The sequence below is a fragment of the Strongylocentrotus purpuratus genome, unplaced genomic scaffold (assembly GCF_000002235.5).
Source record: "Strongylocentrotus purpuratus isolate Spur 01 unplaced genomic scaffold, Spur_5.0 spur5_scaffold_15, whole genome shotgun sequence".
Lineage (NCBI taxonomy): Eukaryota > Metazoa > Echinodermata > Echinoidea > Camarodonta > Strongylocentrotidae > Strongylocentrotus > Strongylocentrotus purpuratus.
This window is the reverse complement of record NW_022145600.1, coordinates 3,540,307-3,558,898: the sequence shown is the minus strand read 5'-3', so window position 1 is coordinate 3,558,898 and position 18,592 is coordinate 3,540,307. Positions and strand designations below refer to the sequence as shown.

Sequence of the window (18,592 nt, the reverse complement as noted above, 5' to 3'; positions counted from 1 at the left end):
TTCATTTCATTCATTTCATTTTTATTTTTTCATTTCCAACAAAATACAATACATAATAACGAATACAATGTAAAATGTATACAAAACATAGTTACATTTGTAATAAACAAATCTTAATAATAATTTATACATTTTAGTAAGACAAAAAATGAATTTTTAAATTTAACTGCATTTATATTTTGAGGAAATGGAGAGGTCCACTGAAAAGCAAAGCTTGTAAATTGTGGACCCCTCAGATAATAATGAGTGTGAACAAAATATGGAATACATAATCAATGAAAGAAGAATAGTGGCCAACAGAGATCATTTATTAAAACACGTATTGACTGTAAACAAAAAGACGTAATAAATTACATGACGAAGAAAGAACAGAAAAAAGAAGAAAAACAAAAAGGAAAAAATGTGGGCTGCGTTTGGAGGGAAGGAGAGGAGAGAAAAGGAAAGTTGTAGAGATCGAGCACGAAATAGGGAGCGCACAAAATCATTGAGATAGTTGAAACGAAAAGAGCAAGAACATGATGGCAAGTAGTTTTTTTTTTTTTTTTTTTAGATGGGCTGCAGAAAAGAGGGAAAGAAAACAAAATTGGGAAGGAGATGTTCTATCACCATAAATTTCTAAATATTATAAGATTGTAATAAGGAAAATTTTAACTTTTTTTTAAAAGCAATTAGTGAAGGGGAAGTTTTCAAATCGTTATGCAGAGTGTTCCAAAATTTAGGGCCTTCAAAAATGAACGTGTTCTGTGCAGAACATGTTCTCAAAAGAGGTAAGTGAAACTCATCGGATTGTCGAGTGGGATATCTATGAACAGCATGGTTTTTAAGAAACATATCATTAAATACGGAGGGCAGTATACCATTATTGTTTGAGTGGAAATGTAAACGAGTCCTCTGAAAAATATTTAAAGTTAATTTAAGTTAAGTCGAGTGCGACTGATTTATAGAATCAGATCATTTCCTTAGGCAAACAAAAACAAAAACAGAGCTTGAAGCCTTATCAATTAAAAAAAAAATCTAAAGTAATAAACAAGGTGACCACCAAAAGTTGAAAAGGTAAAACAGCAAACCTTTAAAAAAAATATTTAAAAAACGGCGTAGGAACATCTGAAATTATTATATGTATTTAAAATACACACGATTATTAGAAGGGGAGAGAGAGGCAAACCCAAATTGTTGACACGTTTATTCTGTGGGGAAATAAATAATCATCACTCTTACATTTCTATTACATCTGTGCGCACATTTACTCAGTATTTTTGCTCAACCAAAAGAAAAATAGTGGCTACTTTACTGATGCTGTAGAAGAAAGCACTTATTTTTCATTTTTTTAAATTTGGAAAGCTTCAAGACCGATAATGCATTGACCTAGTGAGGGCGTTTGTCAATATCAGAGTTCGTATTCCAGGAGATGGCACCACAAGAGTGTACAGTTACGGAATTAATTTCATCTTTTTTGTTGTTGTTGTATAGTCCGCCGTATTGAGTATGAACATACTGGGGGAAAAACAGGTAAAAACACGTTAATTTTACCTTTTATTTGTTTTTAAAAAGAAGAAGGGCCCCCTCCCCTGGTGCTAAAGGAGAGGGGGGGGGGTGCGATTTTCAAATTTTCATGGGCAAAAAACAAAACAAATTAGTGCTCACTACCTATTAAAGTAAGTCTACCAATTTTCAGGGCTGAAAGTATCTCCACCGCTTCGCACTCGTATATACGCAGATCGGATTTAAAGGCCTGGCCAAAAGGGAAGCCTGTAAATTTTATCTAAGATATAAGGCGTTAAAAACAGATAAGAGAAAACAATTTGAAGAAAAAAAGAAAAGAAAAGAAAAGGAAAAAAAAAAAGAAAAAAAAAAAAGAAAAAAAAAGAAGAAAATTTCACAACAGTTAGTGAAGAACACAGGTAACAAATATATTCCCCGGTAAAAGAGCGGAAGTTCCACCTCACCCCCAATCAATCTCTCTCTCTCTCTCTCTCTCTCTCTCTCTCTCTCTCTCTCTCTCTTTCTCTCTCTATATTTATATATTATATATATCTCCTTCTCTTCCTCTCTTTCTCTTTCTCTCTCACCCTCTCTCTGACTTTCTTGTCCCCACCCGTAGCTACGCCAATGATACCACCGTTGGTTCATAATTCATTATACTGGTGAGATTATGAGGCCTTTAAATCGCGCCTGCTTAAAGTTCATAGTTTGTTTAGCTAATTTATCAACATTGCTTTGCTCAGGATGATAAGCACTACTTATAAATGTCAGAGAAGACCATTTTCATTTCATGATTTTAATTTATGAGTCTATCCGAAGATTTGGAGTAGGCCTGTGTGCGTGCGATTGAAATCAAAACCATTGTATGCATAAAACAGACCATATTCATGCCGCATCAGAAAACAGCTCACTCAAAAGAACCAATTCTGATTATTGAAATACAATTATTCATAACAGGTGAGTGAAATCGTTTGTAACGAGTCTCTTCAGATTAAATTTGATTACAATTATGAAAATGGCCTTATTGCTCAAGGTTGATATTTTTCAAAAATCTGTGCGGTCGTGTTACATTAAAAGCCATGAAATCATTCATTTGACAATAACAATACACCTTTGATGTTACTTCATCGAATAAAATGACACATTATTCTGCAATGAGGAAGATTATACGATATTCTATTTTGGGCTTTGACGCAAAAGTCAACTGCTGATCACGAGAGCAGTAACAAACAAACATGGGCAAAAGTGAAGAACAAAGAAAGAAAAAAGACACCGAGTCATGTGGATTCGTAGATAATTATAAAGCCATAAGAGGGGCGAATCCAGCTTTTTGCTAAGGGGGGGGGGGGGGGGGGTTGACCCAATGACGGATCCAGGATTTTCCAAGAGGGGGGAGGGGAACTTGAAAATCATGCCGACCAATATTTCGCTCAGTGGGGGAGGGGGGGGGTGCATGGGGGGGGGGGGGGTAGTGAGCACTAAATCTCCTTTTTTTTTCATTTGCCCCCGTACAAAAAATAAAATAAAAAATGTTTTCCTTTTTTTATTTGGGGGGGGGGGGGTTAAACCCCGTAGATCCATCCCTGCATACATTTTTAACATGTGCACTAACTGGTAGTCGTTGGGCTTGGAATTGTCTATTAGCCAGCCAATTAAGATATGATTAATTTCATTTTCCACTGAAGGTTGGTTAGATAATAGGATCGTAGCTTTCGGTTTAGATCTTCAAGTACTTTTGAAAAACAGGAAGTATGCCTATACTATAATGACCATAATCAAATTGTTGAAACACAGTTACCTTTTACTAAATTAAATTTTTAATGGCTTAAGGGCTTATGATTGAATTAGAAAATAACAAAATGATACATGATAAAAAGTTTTAAAAATGATGTGAAACATTCTTCTCTTGTAATCCACTTTCCCATTGCTGCCAGCCCCCTCCCCCCCCCCCCCCCCCTCTCTCTCTCTCTCTCTCTCTCTCTCTCTCTCTCGGCTCTTCTTCTTCTTCTTTTCTCTCTCTCTCTCTCTCTCTCTCTCTCTCTCTCTCTCTCTCTAAGTAGGTGCTATATTTTTAGCCCTCATCTTTTATCAAGTGCACTCGATGTCAATATTCTTTTAATAGGCCATTTTCCTAAATGCTATCAAATTCAATGCATGTACGCCCTTCTAAAGTGTCTCAATATGAGTTATTTCATTCCCATGTTACAAAGAGTTGTATTGATTAATAATTTATCAATAGTCAGAATGCAGATTGCGTATAAACGTATTTGTTAATAGGTAGGGCAATCCATAATGTTTGTCCTCCCCATAGCAACAATTGATGTATACCATTCGCATTATGACTATTGAAATATACTTGTAGTTGAATGAACTAATTAGTATCGTCGCACTTTACAAAAACGCATGCATCAACTTCGATTACACTGGTTTATTGCTTGTACAGAATGTATTTTTTGTTTATATCAAGAATTTGAACGCGAAGCGTCCCTGATAAGATGTTTTCTCTGACGTTTTACATGAATTTGAAACCGATCGCAATTGACCTACTGCTAGTACAGAATGTAGTTTTTTTAATCAAGAATTTGAACTCAAAGCCGTCTCTGATTAGATGTTTTCTCTGACGTTTTACTTGCGTTTGAAACCGATCGCATTTTGGCCTACTGCTTGTACAGTAGTTTGTTTATATACATTTATCAAGAATTTAACTTGAAGTGTCTTTGATCAGATGTTTTCCCTGATGTTTTAATGGAATTTGAGACCTATGCATGTTTGTACATTAGTTTGTTTACACAACAGGTATTAAGAATTTGAACTCAAGGTGTCTTAGATCAGATGTTTTCCCCTGACGCCTTGCATTTGAATCCTATTGCATTTTGGCCTACTGCTTGTAAAGAATGTATTTGTTTTATATCAAGAGTTTGAACTCGAAGCATTTCTGATCAGATGTTTTCCCCTGACGTTTTACTTGCATTTGAACCCGATTTTTGTACACTGCCTGTCAGAATCATGATCATATTTCATTTTTCCTGTCGCCATGCTCCCAATTACTACTGCCAATCTTCATAATTTCAATATTGCTTTCATCTTTCTCTCACACGTAGCCAGTCACCTTTGACCTTTTGCTTCAGCTACAGCCACAATCCTACCCCCCCCCCCCAAGAAGCAGAACACTACCCACAAATCAAACAAAATTACAACATTCTTAAACTCATAACCAAAGGTCCTTTTTTCACAAGTTTATTCAGTTGATAATGCAACAGACTGCTGTTGTCTTTTTCAATGTTGATATAACATTCCAAATTATCACATCTTAATTAATAGAAATAAAGATTCTCATAATCTCATTCAAAATTAACTGCTGTTGTCTTTTTCAATGTTGATATAAAATTCCAAATTATCACATCTTAATTAATAGAAATAAAGATTCTCATAATCTCATTCAAAATTAACTGTTGTTGTCTTTTTCAACGTTGATATAACATTCCAAATTATCACATCTTAATTAATAGAAATAAAGATTCTCATAATCTCATTCAAAATTAACTGCTGTTGTCATTTTCAATGTTGATATTACATTCCAAATTATCACATCTTAATTAATAGAAATAAAGATTCTCATAATCTCATTCAAAATTAATTACTGTTGTCATGATCATTATCCAGCTAGAATGATATATGGTTTAAAACGGAATTTATATTGCAAACAATGCAGTTTTCTAAATGCATTCATATTGTTGCGATCCATAGACCTCTATTACGTGTCATTAAACTACAAAATAGTCATTGCAAAACTTAATTCAATTCTTTTTCATCATGGTCCTGAAAATTAATTAGCACATCATGATAATCTGATTTACATTACCATAATTATGTAGTTAATTTCCTCTCAACACATGTAAGGAAACCTTAATTGTTTTAGAATGCTCAACAGTGCTAATCGGTGGAATAATTAGAAATGCTCACTTTAAGAAAAAAAGAATATCAATGAAAATTCATGAGTAAATAATTCATCACATAGTCCCTACTCCCAGGAGTAAAACCTCAATAGAAGAAAACTCTATCTCTACTAATAAAAATGAAACACAAACCATTACCATAACAATAAAATAAAAACCACCAATAGTTCATTATCGAGTGTAAAAACTAAAAACCAAAACAGGAATTGAGATTCCCAGTTAAAACTACAGACTCGGAAGTTGGAAGGAAATAAATCTCATAGATTATACATAGTCTGCACAGACTTTACCAATACTAGGCAATATGAATTAGGATACCAATCAAGTAACAAATATGTTTAAACAATCAAAGGGTGTTTCACAACGATCGACTTAAGTTGGCCTTGAACTATGGACCAGGACTTGTCTTGAACTATGTCTATAACAGGTGTTATTCCAATCCTCTTACTTTCCATTCATACTACTGCTTTCTCTAATTATTCCTAGCATTGGTCTCTCATGGGAAGTACAAATTATGGTCACAAATCTACAGATTTATATATTTTGATAGTTTATTGTTATAATAAAAAATTATCTAATGATCAGGATATTTTTCCTCTAATTTTATGTCTGATTCAAGACTTTCCAAGGGCATAAATTGCCTACTAAGTATAAGTCTAAGTCTTAAGTAGAAATTGAATTTAAGTCATTTTTTCTTCAACAATGAACTATAAAAGAATGTCAATTCTGTAGATTTGTGACCATGATTTGCACGTTTCTTGAGAGACCAATTGTAAGAGCAACCAGTGGCATGAACGGCATATGCCATAGTTCAAGTCCCACTTAAATCATTCTTAGTCTTTGCGAAACACCCCTGGCCTATTTTGTTCTTTCTACATTCAACATTCAAAACATAATCACAGAAATCACATATAAACATGTTACAGAGTACAATAGTTTCACATTGACATATCTCATTCAAAATATAACTTTTTTGACAATAAATATGAAGGAAGTCATGGTACAGGAATTTTTTTAATTTTTGAATCAATAATTAAACAAGGTACAGATATATACAAACAATTCGAGGTGAATTTACAAGATCATGATGCTATAGAAGTTCTATATATATGGAACACTTTGTTGCATACATTCCCATCTATAAAGAATACACTTTATTTAAAAGTAACATTTGGCTTTGGTATGTACTCTGTCAATCAAATAAAAAGAATTAATTAACGAGCATAACGTTGCTTGTAAGGAAATCAAAAGAAGTTTTAAAAATATCAAAATGCTATACAGAAAAAAAATCATCTGTTCCTCTTTTTTTCTCGCTCTGTCTTTTATTTCTTTTAAATTAATTTTTTTTTGGAGGGGAATTTTTTTCTTAGTCTTATCTCTCTTCAAATTGGCAACTACACTACATGGTTACTGACATCTTAATTCTCTTATCTAAAATAAATACTTCATCTTGATAGCAACACTGCCTGATAATGTAAATTGCATAAAATAAACTGATACCACTCATAAACAAATCCAATTTGTATGAACAGAACATGTCTGAATTAGACCCAGAATATTACTCAAGAAAAAAAAAGATAAAATAAAACATAAAACATTAAAACACGGTCTAATTACATGTTAAAGTAAATGGACAGAAAAATAAATCAGAGATGGATAAAAATAAATCATGATAATTCACTAAGTATGACAGGCTAATATCGTCCTTGTTTTCACGAAGTGACGGTAGTGAGGAAAATCGTAACGCAAAGTGATCTTTTTCACTACCGTCACTTCGTGAAAACAGCGACGATATGTTTCACTTTCACTGACAATTTTACTGTAAAATGTCAACTCCGCTGTACCTACTTGGGCTGAAATTTTATCATATTTATGAAATAAAAAGTTACATACGGAATGACATAAGTATACACAAAAAAATACACATAAACTTACATGTACAGTACATGCAAGCTGTTATTTTAAGCTTTATCACATAAAAAGGGAGAACTACATGTAAAATCAATTTACATGTATTGTATACCATTAACTCATCTACTGTAGCCTCCAACCATGGGCAATTTGACACAAATCTGAATACTGTCTTTCTTTAACACACAGTTAATGTACTTCTGGCTGTTAACAGATGACTTTGAAGTATTAATACATGAACTCATCTCATTTTAATAACACATCAAAATGATCAAATTCATAGTTTCATTCATGATTGAAAGAAAACAACCGGACTCGGAATTGCACAAAATAAATATGAATCCAAGCCTGACCTTAGTGTTACAGCTACATGTAAATGTTTATTCTACAATTCCACATGCAGTTTCTATAGAGATAGAATATTCAAAAATAAATCACTTTGTTACCCAAACCAATTAAGTGGCCCGACTGGGTGTTAAGTCCATTAATCAGTCATACGTCATTAATTATTCAACATGATACAAAGTGCAAATATTCTGTTTCTGACTCATTTATCTGAACACTAATGGACCTTGTTTTACAATCAGAAGCGCCCTTTTATTTCTATTCATGTACATGGACAAGTGCATTGGCTGGAAACACACAAGCAGAGTCACTATGAACATGACAGACAAAGAAAGCGGACAAAATATACAGTTCCTCAGGTAGACAAAGGAACATCCCTTCACTGCTATTATGTAAAAAGGTGAATATGCATGTGACACCTGTTCTACAAATTTTTACATAGCAGTGAAGGGATGTTCCTTTGTCTACCCGAGGAACTGTATATTTTGTCTGCTTTCTTTGTCAGTCATATTCATAGTGAGTGTATTTGAAATTGCTACATATACTGGTATTATACAAGATGTCTTGATTTAGAGAATTATATCACATCCCAAGTTATGCCAGCAATGCCATTAACCTGCAACAACAGACTTCACAGATGAATGAAAATGAATACTCTGGGTATACAGAGAGCACAAATCAAATACTCAAGTACAGGATTTCATGCTTTCATGGGTGCACACACACAATGGATGGTGTAACAAGAAGAATTTAAAAGAACTGCAAAATCATCACTATTTCAAAATGCATCGTAAAGAATATTAAGTTCTCTTCAATGTCAGGGTGCTGTTTTTGTTTGTTGGGCTGTTTGCACAGGGGGGTTAGCCCCATATTTACATGATTAGCGGGTGGTCCTGCACTCAAAATTGATGTGCAGTGCACCTTGAAGTTGAACTGTTCTTGAGCTTTTGCTTTGGATCACTTCTCATCTTCCAGACGGTTCTATCAGGTCCATACATAGAATCAGGGAGATTTCACTGTCATCTCCCTGATAGAATCTAGCAAAATGTGTACCGTTAGACAAAGCATTTTGGGGCCAGATGGTACAAGCACACTTCATCACCTGAGTGACTAGTTTGCAATAAGCATAAGCTTTATAATGTTGCCATGACAATTGTCACAATACCCTACCATGATGGGGTGAAAAAGATTGTTTTTTTATCTCCCAATTAGGAACTATTCCTAAGTAACATTATGTGAAGACTGATATATTGCTTAAGTGATAAACATCAAACAAGTAGTCCCTACAGCGACATAAATACACACAGGACATAAAAAGGAACTCTGGAAGATAACAAAAGAGCCCTGTTTAAAAAAAGTATAATAAATAATAGGCCTACATATCACTGCAATCAAATCTCTTGTTGAAGAGCAAATGACCAAAAGATCTATATTAACACAAGCAACAACAAAAAAGTTTTTTTTTTATGATGTACAATGTACACCATGAATAGAGGTACATGTACATTTAATAGGCCTATACTTAGCCACATTCTGAACATAACTTTATTAAGTACATCAACTGATTACCGGTAAAATTTAGCAGACTGTTGTATCTTACAATGTAGCTTCTCTATCATCTTAGGGAAATTAAGCCCATAAAATGAAAGTATTACAATTACAATCATTATTTGCAGTGAACTATTTTGGAGATTCAATCCTCGAGTGTTCTCCCTTTTTCTCCAACATTGCAATTATTTTCAATTTTTATTTCCTTTGGTTTCATTTTCATTTGGTAACATTACAAGAAATGGTCTATTGTCACGATCGGTGCATGCTGACGACATCACCTGTCCTTTCTACTAAAGGCAACACTGATGCTAACATAGCAATTGTGACAATTATTTGCTATCCTTGTATCATTTTCCAGTTCATTGTAAACTTTGTCAAGGCTCTTTGTGAGTCACACAAATATCAATGTGAAACATACAATAGCCAAATACATGTAAATACACAAGTTGGAATAAAATCTTCATTTCACAGTTACCGGTATTCTTCTCTCTTGGAAAGTAAGCTCCTTCCAAACTAATTGTTCAACCAAGGAGTTAAGATGGTTCAACACCCATATTTGTCCTGTGTTCTGCTTACAAAGTTACAGCGTTGTCGTAAAGGTTAACAAATCTGAAGAGTGTGTACCCTGTACATGGGCCGATGACTATGCTGAATGGACTTTGTTATGAAACACTTCAAAAGAGCCTACAATGTACATTCACACAAAAACAGAAGGTGCATGTCCACGTATGCAGTTTTGGTTAATTACATAATTACCCCAAATTGAGCTTGTATAAGAATGTCACAAAGATAGGCTTGATAAGATAACATAGGGAGCCAAAAGGGCGTTAATTCTATATAAAACTATGTGAGTCAAATACTCAATGCCCTTATGGGTCTAAATACTAATGGATGGTGAGATAAAGCTGCTCTGTACATCTACAAGTATGTAAATAGAAATGCTGATTGTTGACATAAAATGCTTTGTGATGGCAAAGTACACTGTAGTCAGTGAAGGGTGATACTGATAGGTATAGTATAGCACTGCACTGCATCAATACATAGGCCTAGAATGTAGTTAGCGATGAATGCAAATGCATGTTGACTGTTATGTATGAGGCTTCTACATGCATGCACAGATAGCTCCTTGCTCAAACATCTGTTATTCAATCTTCATTAGGCCTACATGATCCCACCACAATGTGTAGGTATATAATTATATACCCCCTCATGAATCCTCTGTTTGCACTTTCAAGGTCCGATGCACATAAATGCCACCCTGAACTCGATTTTAAATGGACAACTCGATCTTGTCTCTCTTCTGGAAATCATAAACTTATATAGCAGACTAGACTCAAATGAGTATGCTGCAAGCACTGCAGAAATGTTGCAATAGGCAATTTTGGTATTGTAATATACATGTTTTCGTTTCATGCCTCTTTACTAAATTATGTTATTCATTTATTAATTGTATTTCAATGGGGAAGAATGCAAATTGAGTACATTACATGTTTTAAGGCAGGGCAAGCCCCAATGCTTGTCTAGCCTAGCAACAGATAACGTATCTAATTTGCATTCTGATTACTGAAATAGAAATATTTGTAACAGGCCAATGCAATGACTTGCTGCCAGGTCATTTTCAGCTTTGAATACATTTGAAAATGGCTGGTATATTACTATACTCCTTCAGTTCCGCCTACCAAGATCATCACAAGCTGATTGGAGTTGGAGCTAAATCAACAAATGAGTATGCCTTGAACAAGTTACATGGACGAGAAGCAATGCAAAATACAATAATTTGTTTTAATACCTCATACACAAAAGTGCCAGTACATTTCTTTTAACTTCAATACTGTATGTATGGGTCAATACTGACCTATCGGATAACATATCAAAGTATCAATTTATCAAGTGGAAAAGGCGCCACGTTTATTTTTTCCCATTTTCCTCATTATTCTTACTGGTACATCAACAAACACGTATGCCTTTAAATCAAGAAAGGGCCGACATGTACATTGTCTTAGACAAATGGATAAGTAGAGTATGCATTTAATGGCATGAGTTGAATGTTAAATTATATATACTCCTTAAGTATGTGGGATTATAATGGTTGAATACACACTTGAGTTGAATATATCTGATGGATAAACATATGTAATGCTTCATCTTCATAAAACTGTAGACTTTATCAAAACTATTATCAAATTTCAAATTTCTTGCATGAAATGTACATGGAATGAATACATGTACAGTAGTTCTTGATATTTTTATATTGCATCATTTGCATGTATAATTTATTATACATACATGTGTACATTATACATTCAAGAAAAGAAAATAATGATATTGAATGTAAAAGGGTATACCGGTATGGACGATGTATGTACATGACTACATGTACGTGTACCTACACATGTAGCCATTTTGATCATTCTGACAAGCGTGTACTCAATACATGCATGAGTTGGACGAGTTCAAAGCTTGTACAATCTACTGTACAACAGTTTTGCTTAGCTCCTCTGAAAACAGAATCTGATTTCAGTTTATGGGACGTTAATTGTGGTGTATGGCCCAATCCATTTGTTGTTATTCCTTTCAAGCATTATTAATTCACGTTTCTTGCTATCAAAGTTGTTATCCATTGACAAAAAAGCAGGACAAATAATGCATTATACAAGTATCTGCTATGCTTTTAAAATATCAATTTTAAGCATCATGTGCAACTTCAAAAGTACTTTAATGCTACAAAGAACATCCAGGTTTATATTTGAAATCCATCCAAAGTATAAATAATGCTACATGGCTCAAAATCAAGTGTTTCAAAAGTACTGGAGTTGAATACGTTTTAGTAAATTGACACAAGAAAGATTTACAATTGGTATCGTCACCTGACTCGTCACCTGACTAGTCACCTGATACAAAATGTAGATCGTCTGTTCAGAGCCAGAAGGGCGTTGGCCCTCTATCAAGACTGGCTCCAAACAGATGAAATGATAATGTGACACAAAAATGGAATCAGATTTTTCTAATATATCTAATATCTTCTAATATCTACCCTTTCCATCTGCCTCAAAGGATCAAAGATTACATTTCATAATTTTTACAACGTTTGTACAAAATAAATAGGCAACATTTTCTCTTGAGCAGCTAATGCAAATGCAGCCTTCACAATTTTTGTCACTTATCAAGTGAACTAAATCTGTTCAATGTAAATCTAGAATCATTAATAAAATCAATTAAATCATATAATAATTGATATCCTATTTCTTTCTCAATCTTATAATCATAATATTGCAAGAGCTTTAGACTGAATAATCACTCGTTCTAAAGAGAAAAATTTGCACATGAACCAGATCAAAAGTACTACAAACTTGAGAGCCAGAAAGACGCTAGTAAAAGGATGCACATTAGCGCCCTTTTGGCTCTTATGACAAAGTAATGAGTACCATGAACTTGCAAACAAAACATGACTCCATGTTGAAAGTACTGAGCACATATGCACATAGAGATTTGACCAAATTGATTGGCATACAGATATAATGAAACTTCTACTTTTAACTCCTACATCCCTTGCTTTTGATGATCTTCCAAGGCAGGGCTAGTTTTGTGGAATATTTTTAGTCCGATTCACTACCTCCTAGTAGATGGTTTCCTGCCTCTGCGCTGTTGCCTAGGAGTTTGACCTCGTGTTCCTCGGGACCGTTGCTCATCTGTGAGTAGCGGACCGACGAAAAGCCGCAGATTTTCAGGACCAGCTTCGTGACACCGTAGACGAAGAAGAGCACGAGCATGTCGACGAGAATGTGCCACGTGAACATGACCGTAGTGAACATGACATTGAGATGATCTTCTTTATCCCAGGGAACCCCTCCGGGTGGTATAAAGAGAACGATCCCAATGTGCCAGAACCACGTACCCTGCACCAGCGTGAACAGGATCCTGACGAGCAGCACCAATGTATCCCCCGACCGCCACACCTCTCCAGCTGTCGCCAAAAAGCACACAAAGATGGCCATCACGAGCATCGTATGGAGCTGAATATCTAGATCGCTCCTGCCATGCGTGTGGAAATAAAACAGGAAACCCTCAACTGCAAACGCCAGAGCACCAAACGCTTTCTCGTATTTCCCAGCAACAGACGGCAAACAGCTACTACCCATAACTTTGACGGCGCCGTAAAGCCCAAAATACGTGTACATGGTGACGTGTTGCCATTCTACTTGATGCTTCCAATGTCCCTCGCTGTCGATGATAGTCCATTTTGGGGCTGGGTACATCATCTCACCAATGAAACCGACAGCCCCACCAAACACTATAAACGCCCCTTCCATGGGTACGCGGTGTAGACAGTACATCAGGCGAGACCGCGGCCGCTGGCGTCCGTTATCCAGGACGATCTTCGTGTACACGTACTGCATCATCCACCAGATGGACATGAGGATGAAAAACGCTCCCGGTAATGCATGACCAATAAACGTACCCATCTTGCCTTCTTTATCTCGTCCTCCTCCCAGCAACGGATCGATTTATCAAAAAATGTGCGGTGGATATTGGAAATAAGACGAGAGATTGTTATAGATTCGCCCTCAGAACTGGTAGTGATACAGCATTTCTGGCTGAAGCTGCGCCGGGATATCGTAACGCCTACCGGTACCGTATACCAATGTGGAACGAATGGGTACAATACTCTAAGACAGGTGCACGTAGCACACGTCCACACACACACACACACACCCTTTCGTAGTACAGTGAGTAGATGCGATTCGCTAACAAGATCTTGGCTGCTCATCCCTGGCGCTCGACGCATTTTTATTGGAGTGGTATACATCGCCTCGGCGGACAAAGTGAAAAGGATACTTTTTCATAAATCTGATTAGGCGCTTGGAATTCGGATATGTTATGAAGTCGTTATTGTAAAGATGAATTATCCTTCGGGCTATTCTTATTATACCAGTAGGCCTATAATACACTATGAACATGACTGACAATGAGAGCGGACAAAATATACAGTTCCTCAGGTAGACAAAGGAACATCCCTTCACAGCTATTATGTAAAAAGGTGAATATGCATGTGACACCTGTTCTACACATTTTTACATAATAGCTGTGAAGGGATGTTCCTTTGTCTACCTGAGGAACTGTATATTTTGTCCGCTTTCTTTGTCAGTCATGTTCATAGTGATAGTACATGCAGGGATATGTGAGTTTAAACTCACATATCCCTGGTACATGTATGTCTGATTTGAGCGGGGCCGGAGAAGGGGGAGGGGTAATTTATAAATTTATTGTTGCGGTGGAGGCTTCTCAAAACGGCGCCCACGGAGATAACCGGGCATGATTTTAGCAACGACGTCTTTAGAGAAAAAATATTTAAAAAACAATTACATGAAGATATAGTCAGAGGCATATGATGAAATTCGTGTAGAAAGTCATTTCAACATTTTATCAGAATCGCACTTTTCAAGACTTTCGTTTATTCGTTCATTAGGTGTTAATTGCCGCTGAAAAGTGTTTGAATCTCTAAATAAGATATGTACGTAGGCCTGGTTTTGACTATAGTATAGGTCGAAGGCATGTTGATTTCATACAAAAGTTTTGTGAGAAACTAGATTTTTCTCTTGACATTTTAGAAGGAAAATAGTTGACATGAATTTCTTTTTTATTTCGGAGAACCTGAAGCGATGGCTTATACCCGTGTACGGTCCATGCAACCCCCCCCCCCCCCCCAGTAATATAACCTTTATCGCTACCAAGCCACTCCATCGTTACTGGCCTATCATTCAAGAGCATGGGAATAATATAGGTAGAACAAAAAGTACATCAATCAAAAATAAATAAAAATAAAACTACCAAGAAAAAACTTTAACGGCCAAATATATTGCTGATCTTTAGAAAGTGAAAGTAATTTTGCAGCCGAAGGGGATAGGCTTGATGACTGATGACGAACGAGGTAAAATATATGAATATGAATTATTTGATACTGAAAGTGAAAATAAAATCACCTCTGGTTATTGGTCATCGGGGTATATAGCCTATTATATTTCATAAAGAATGAATTAATAAATGAGCGAATGAGCGAATGAATGAATGCATGATGAATAAATGAATGTAAAAAACTCAATATGAATGATGATTGAGTGATTGAGTGAATGAATGAATGAATGAATGAATGGTTGAGTGAGTGAATGAATGAGTGAGTGAATGAATGATTGAGTGAATGATTGAGTGAGTGGCTGAATGAATGAATGAATGAACGAATGATTGAGTGAATGATTGAGTGAGTGGCTGAATGAATGAATGAATGAGTGGCTGAATGAATGAATGAATGATTGAGTGAGTGAATGAATGAATGAATGATTGAGTGACTGACTGAATGAATGAACGAATAAATGGATGATTGAGTGATGAATGAATGAATGAATGATTTGAAAAATATAATTATGAAACATATTTACAAGCCCGTGAAAAACCACTAGCTGAGATGAATATGAAAATGTGGCTATAGTGAAACTAAATGTGATATAATGAAAGGCTCTTTGATAAATATAAACGAACAAAATAATGTGTTATATTATAATGAGGATGATGAAAATAATAATAACAAGAACACTATATGCTACATATAGATATAGCCACAACGGTATGAATATTGTTCTCTCTGAGTGTTCTGAAATTATATTATAACACCGGCCTTAGCCCGGCTATACCCCGTTATAGGCCGACAAAAAAAAATACTTACACGAAGAAAGATGTATATTGCTCTCGGGATTGCTCTACATTTCATCAGCATCCTCTCTTAACTCCTTTACAGAGAATTTCTCTTCAAAATCTAAGGACAGTGAATTCCATACTGTATATTACTGTAGAACCATCAAATGAAATTTACTTTTTACTCATTCTCAGTTTTACTTTAGGCGTAACTAAATATTTAAACTGTTCTACTGTTTTGTTGTATTGCCCCGACCACGGAGAAATGCCGGAGCCGAAGGAAGGTGTGTGATTTGGTCCTCCCCCCCCCCAAGATTTGGAAAAGGGAGGGGTAAAGCATCAAATGCCCCATGACTTTCGTCTTTAATGGTGAAAAAGTACTCAAAATTACAGGACATACCCCAAACTACGACGGCCTTTATTTTACTTTCTTTTTGAAAATTGTTATTCATCATTGTGTTTGCTTGTCAGATAATTTTGCATAAAATGGCACCCTGTTTTTGTATTGTTTATTTGAAATCATCATCACCATCATCAACACCACCACCACCATCACCACCACCACCATCATCATCTTCACCACCACCACCACCACCATCATCTTCACCACCCCCACCATCTTCATCACCACCTTCACTCGCGCGTGTGTGTGTGTGTGTGTGATTGGGTTTTTACAGACGTGTATCAATCAGATATGATTATTTGCGTCTGGGGACCGAATTTTAACAGTGTTGACGTCACCATCCGAAAGACGCGACTCAGTTTCGAACCTGCGTCCTCGGCTGAATCAGTTTGTAACTTCCGTTGTTAGCTGGATTACAGGCGCACGCCACAACGCCTAAATTTCTTCTTATCTTTTGTAAAAATGTTTGCTTGCTCAATGTGATTGCAAATAATGTGACTCTGCCTTTCACATTACGGTAAAAGATAAAAAAGAAACAATTCAACAGCTACATTTTAAATTTCTCCAATGGATGTAATTTTTGCCAAGAGAGATCTACAGCTCAAATTGACAAAAGGAAGAATCTGTCATCTGCAATTTGTCAAAAATTTATGGGAAAAGCATCTAGAAAGAGAAGAAAATTGGACAACCAGATATATCATGCATTTACTCAGGAATGTCTATGCAAGGGTCACACTGTAAGATCCGACATGCAAGTCTTTGTAAAGTTGTATTTTAAACAAGAAAAATATGAAATTTATTCAATTTGACAGATCTTTTCTTGAGTCAAATTTGGGGAGTATATATGTATTTCGAATGATATGACACTAAAGGTGTAATCCAGAATCATGGTAGAATTTAAGTTACAATATGGGGCGCCCTACGTACACTTCTAAAAAAACTCAAATTTTAAGACATAATCAAGAACAAAACACACTGAAAATAGATTGTTATTTACTGTTTAATATATTTCATCATGTACTCAATCTTAATATTCAGCAATTATATATTAAGACGGAAAATATACACTTTACAGGTCCTAAATAGATCTCTATAATGGAATCACTTTATACAGATTGAGGTACATTTCTAAGGAAAGCACAAACTCCATTATTGGTCCAAAAGTCATCTGAGTTCTAATACAGATAGAAAATAATTTGTGAGTTTTCTTGTTCTTTGCATGTCAGTTTATGAGAATGTCACAGTTGTGGAAATTTCTCTTGAAAAGGATCCCTCTCAAACGGCCCTTTTACTTGAAATATGAAAAGAAATAACTGAAAAGTTTAATTCAAAAATTTGTGAGTAGTTCCATAAACCCATATAATTTGTGAACTTTCTCATTCTCTGCATGTTAGATTGGAACAATGCCAAAGTTGTCAAAATTTCTCTTAAAAAGGATCCTTTTCAAAGATCTTTTTTTCTCACAATGTAAGGGAAGGGAGTAACTTGGATACAAAGATCCTATCAATATAGAATGACTTACAAGTTGTATATGCATGTACAACAAACATTTCTGGTTATAGCAAATGCTACTGACATTAAAATGTTGTGTTTAGGGACCCCCTACTGCATTAGCACACAATCGCTGCAATTGCTGTGGAGGAACTAAATTAGAGAAATGTAAAACTACATAAAAAACAAGTGATCCATTCACTTAAACATCACAATGTCTATTGAAGATTTAGACATATAAGTACAGTATTTTAAGTATTTAAAGTGAATCGGTAACATTGTTGAAGGTTGATGAAAAAAATTGCTAAATTTTTGTATAAAATGTTACTTACTATATTCCTTCTACTATACTAACCCTCTGACGTGCAAAAAATCCTGAACAAATTCTCAAACCACAAAGATATCTATGGTTTTCTTTGAAGGTGTCGATGTGAGGCACCCTCTAACAGTGATTAACAATAAATTCTCCCAACCATTTTTTGAATTTTCCCAACCGTTTTTCCATGACAAAAATACATAAAACAGGCTATAAAAATCTGTCAACACTAATAACTGTCTGGAATGGAATGTAGAGCCATTTTATTGCTTTGTGACGATTTACATTCACCTAAAATGTAATTAAATTGTCCTTGTCTTGATGCTGAACAGGCTTTGACAAGTAGCAGAATAGAAGTAGAATAATATAGTTGGGAGAATTAAGGAATCGATCAGATCAGTTTTTCCCAATTTGTACCATGAATAATGATCCGTTTTCACTCAAATTTTC

At 35.3% G+C, this 18,592-nt stretch overlaps 1 protein-coding gene across 1 annotated transcript; it reads right to left on the bottom strand.

Moving 5' to 3' along the window:
- Positions 1–10,657: 10,657 nt before the first annotated feature.
- Positions 10,658–13,895, bottom strand: LOC574762 (transmembrane protein 45B-like). Its single transcript, XM_011685292.2, has one exon. It carries the CDS (start codon positions 13,706–13,708, stop codon positions 12,842–12,844), a length of 867 nt encoding a protein of 288 aa, XP_011683594.1. The 5' UTR covers positions 13,709–13,895; the 3' UTR covers positions 10,658–12,841.
- Between the last annotated feature and the right edge of the window lie 4,697 nt (positions 13,896–18,592).

What these genes read in the sequence shown, in the direction of transcription:
- LOC574762 (XM_011685292.2), bottom strand. Translation starts at nt 13,708, where the DNA reads ATGGGTACGTTTATTGGTCATGCATTACCGGGAGCGTTTTTCATCCTC.